General features: G+C 33.6%; 1 protein-coding gene across 2 annotated transcripts; it reads right to left on the reverse strand.

Moving 5' to 3' along the window:
• Positions 1-466: 466 nt before the first annotated feature.
• LOC136062382 (proline transporter 1-like) lies at positions 467-3141 on the reverse strand. Of its 2 annotated transcripts, none has more exons than XM_065761371.1 (8): positions 2953-3141; positions 2369-2593; positions 2163-2257; positions 1895-2081; positions 1644-1768; positions 1339-1554; positions 741-971; positions 467-642 (listed from the first exon to the last, which is right to left on the reverse strand). In XM_065761371.1, the coding sequence occupies exons 1-8, from the start codon at positions 3062-3064 to the stop codon at positions 493-495; spliced, it is 1341 nt and encodes a 446-aa protein (XP_065617443.1). In that variant the 5' UTR covers positions 3065-3141; the 3' UTR covers positions 467-492. The 2 variants fall into 2 exon arrangements, with proteins under 2 accessions (XP_065617443.1, XP_065617444.1); XM_065761372.1 differs by lacking the exon at positions 2953-3141 and adding an exon at positions 2725-2923.
• Positions 3142-3899: the final 758 nt, after the last annotated feature.

Below are 3899 nucleotides of genomic sequence, written 5' to 3' on the forward strand. Positions count from 1 at the left end.
CTTCACATTTTTTAGATACAACTACACTTTAACCAACTTTCAGCAAATAAGCCTCTAGCAAAAAGCTCATCCAAATGGCCACAAATGGATCCATTCTATAGGATTTTTAGATTATGAGATGTCTTTTACATTAATTCAGCAAGTAAACGTTGTTGTTATTATCTATAATTTCTATCACTATGAGTTTGTGTCTAATGATAGGTCATTACCATAACAAATCTACTACTAAGTCTCGTAGTATTGTATACTTTATTTTAGTAGCAAACGAACTCATCAACAGTGTTTTGATTTTATTTCAAAGAGTTGTGTATAGAAGACCATCATCTAATGGAACACTGCCTTACAATATTTTCAATTCACCTGCCATCTTTAACAGAGTTTTTACTTGAACATTTTATCTTTAAACAAGGGACTTCACATCACTCAATTTTTTCATTTATCTAATTCTTGGTTATTAAATCATATATAGTACTTGTAACGAATTACATATATTCATGTATTTGCAAAGAAACTATACTGCTGAACATCATTAACAATCAACCGAACTGCGGAAATTGTGGTTACAACAGCAAGTAGAGAAAAAAGAATAATGTTGGACCAATGCCACACCAACTTTTCTAGTCTGGATGTCTTTCCTTTGACCTGTCACAGGGATAGAGTAAATATAATTTAGTTTTACTTGTTGCTTCTTTAATATCTTTCATAAGTAAAATCAAAGCAGTCCAGGAAAGGCTAGTTACCTTGAGAAAAATCATACTTGGGAACACAAAGGTTATAGGTATGAGCGTAAATGATCCAAACAAGTTCACAAAGTCCCCCATGAAAGGAAAAGCTGCTGTCACGAATGTGTTAAATGAGAAGAGGACTGCTCGCACATAGAATCTACGTTTGATGTTTTCTTTCGAATCCATACTCTCATCAAGCTTGAGAAACTTAGTATCAAGGGTCTCATGAATTGGTGCAAGAAACATCTATGTTCATTATCAACACAATGAATCAGACTTCAGTTGAAAGGTCCCCGTTAAGTCATTATCATAAGGACTTTTCGTATAGTTTGCTATCTTTTAGCTTTTTGTGGACTTTGAATTTTGTGTACTGGAAAAATTATAATTGTAACGTTTCAACAAAGCATAAACTTCAAGTAGAAGCTTGGTAGTAATAATAATAGAAATTTTGCAAAAGGCTTTATGGGGGTACTTTGCCTTGAAGGTCAAGTTCTTTAGTAATTTTCCCATAACCTAAGGCTTACTAGAAAATAACTTAGAGGTGGCCTTTCCTGTCATGAGTATGGTTAAATCCGAGCTTAACCTTAAAAAGAAATTAAGCTATATATCTTACATGCTGGGAGACTATAGACTGTAGAAAGGTAGCGAAGTTGATGACAATCTTGGCCCATTTGGGACCGCTTAGCTCTTCAGGAAGGTATGTGGATACCGCTGAACCATAAGCCCAGTAACCTACAATGCTTACACCATAGTAAACTAAGAGCCCTGCAGTGTATTGAGTGTATAAGGCTTTTCTCATGTTCTCGACTGCTGGCTTGCGCAAAGTTGACTGCAGAGTGAATATAGAAAGATTAATGGTGAATTATAGATTTTGAGATAAACTTCCTCTTCATAATCTGTCTACATTACTATATTAACCTGTATTTCGAGTAGCATGCCGGAGGTGTTACAGACAATAATGGCTGAAATTGCACCAAAGCCATTGAACACCTTGTCTACTTTACTTCCATGAATCTTATAATCTTTGTTTTTATTAGATTTCCCTGCCCAAAATTGCAACAAATTAATGTTTGAGCAAAGCATGTAGATGGTAACAAAGCTTCCACAATGCAGGATCGTTGTTAAAAACATTTCAAGGACAAAATAGGCCAAAGGCAAAGTATATCTACCGTCTTTAACTAGTACCACCAGAAGGATGATAATGTAAGCGAAGGTGAGGATGGTAGAGATTCCCAGCCATCTTCTCAATGCGGACATAGTTGGAATGAGAAATGCGAATAAGAAATAGGATGCTCCAGTTATGATGATGTAATATTGGAGCCTCAAGGGTGAATCACTAAATTCTGAATTGATCTCCTGCTTCCAGTGAAACATTCAAGAATTGGTACTTTAGTACACAAAAACAAGCAACATAGTATGCTTGAAATTATTAATTACCTTAAGCGCTTTACCACCGAGAAGAATGAAACCCATGTTTGCAAGAAGAATGGTCAAGTATTGGAACACCCAGGTGATATAATACAATTCTCTGCCTTGAAAACAAAGAAACAAATAGTTTAATGCCTGTATTTGACTCTTTTGACAACCAGGACATTAAAGACATATACCCTTGCAAATTTTTGTTGGTATGTGATAAAACTCACCAAAAAGAAAGCCCATAAGATCTCTGTATCTAATGAACCTCTGGCCATTGATGAAGTGAAAAGCGGCCAAGAGCCAGTTAGCATAGGCAGTGTAGAGACCCACAACAACCAGACATATGATACCCCAAGTCCAACCCAGAGGCACCAACATAAGATTTGAAAAACTCAATATGTATCCGCAGTTGAAGCTTGTCACCAGCAGCAACCCAACTTGTTGCCAGGAATCTGTAAATTCATATCAATTAATGGTAGTGAAGAAACAAAACCTTGATGCATTTGGAGCCTATTTAAATAGAGTAGGGCTTAATATAATCCTTTTATATAAAACTGTAAATCTCTGAATATAGAGAACATACCATGTTTATGCTTTCACTATTCGTTATTTGACTTAGTTCTATGCTATAAAATCCACTTAAGGCCTTTTATCATACAGAAGAAACAAAGCTTAGAACAGATTCTAGTAGAAGTTGCGTAAAAACAGCAGAGAAGAAACCCAGATGTGGAGGACTTGGTATAATCTCATGCATGTATAACTAAATATGAAGTGAAAATCCGGTTGAGTTGACTATAAAGAGTAAACATACCATGGTCTATGGTATGAGCAGATGTAAGACCATTTTCATGTTTTACGCTGCTCATTATTGGACCTTGTTCAGTAATGAAAGCTTCTATATAACTTTCTTCCCTGGTTGCCATTGCTCCTATGGAGTTGCTAGCAACCTTGGATCCCAATTTATTTCTGAGACATAGTACAGGCTTTCTTCTACAATGATAACATGGTGAGAGTAGACTTTTTGAAATTTTTTTTTTACTATATAAAAATATTTAATATTTTAATAATTAACCCTCAAAATGGGACTTGGCCCCCTAACTATTTGAGATGGTCCAATAATTTTCTTAAAAAAAATTGTCCAATTTGTCTAGTAGTTATAGAGAACGTATTGTTTCTCAAATTCATTTTTTATAGTAAAATGTGTTCTCGTATTTTTTAAAGTTTTGAATCATTTATGTCTTTGAACTTTTCATTAATTTAATTGAAATTTTTTTACTCACAACAGTAGACAATTTGGTAACTTATATTGAAAATGAAAATTGTAAGGATTTCACTATGAAAGATAGTGAAAGATTAATTTAATTCAATGAAACATTTAATTTTAAGAATTGCAAATCTAGAGCCTTTTCTTAACAATAAAATAAATAAATAAAACAACAAAAAATTGACTCTTTTACCGTAAAATTTTTTTTTTAATAAAAAAAAAGGTAGTTAGAATTGCTCATATTTTTTCTGACCAAATAAATATGAGTTAGAACGAATATGAATTTAATTATTGGGTCAGGCCCCAGGTATAGTATTGTAAGTGTGTGCTTAGAGGCTCTCTTATTTTTGGGTAATGGTTAATTTATAGCATTTATTATAATTTGGGATTACTACATTTTCCAAGCACAAAAAAAAACCTAGCAGTGTGATGAAAAATTAATTCATCACACATAATACTCATCACACCTCTAGCTTCTTCTTCCTTTTTTTTTT

The sequence above is a fragment of the Quercus suber genome, unplaced genomic scaffold (genome assembly GCF_002906115.3).
Source record: "Quercus suber isolate HL8 unplaced genomic scaffold, Cork oak 2.0 scaffold_408, whole genome shotgun sequence".
NCBI lineage: Eukaryota > Viridiplantae > Streptophyta > Magnoliopsida > Fagales > Fagaceae > Quercus > Quercus suber.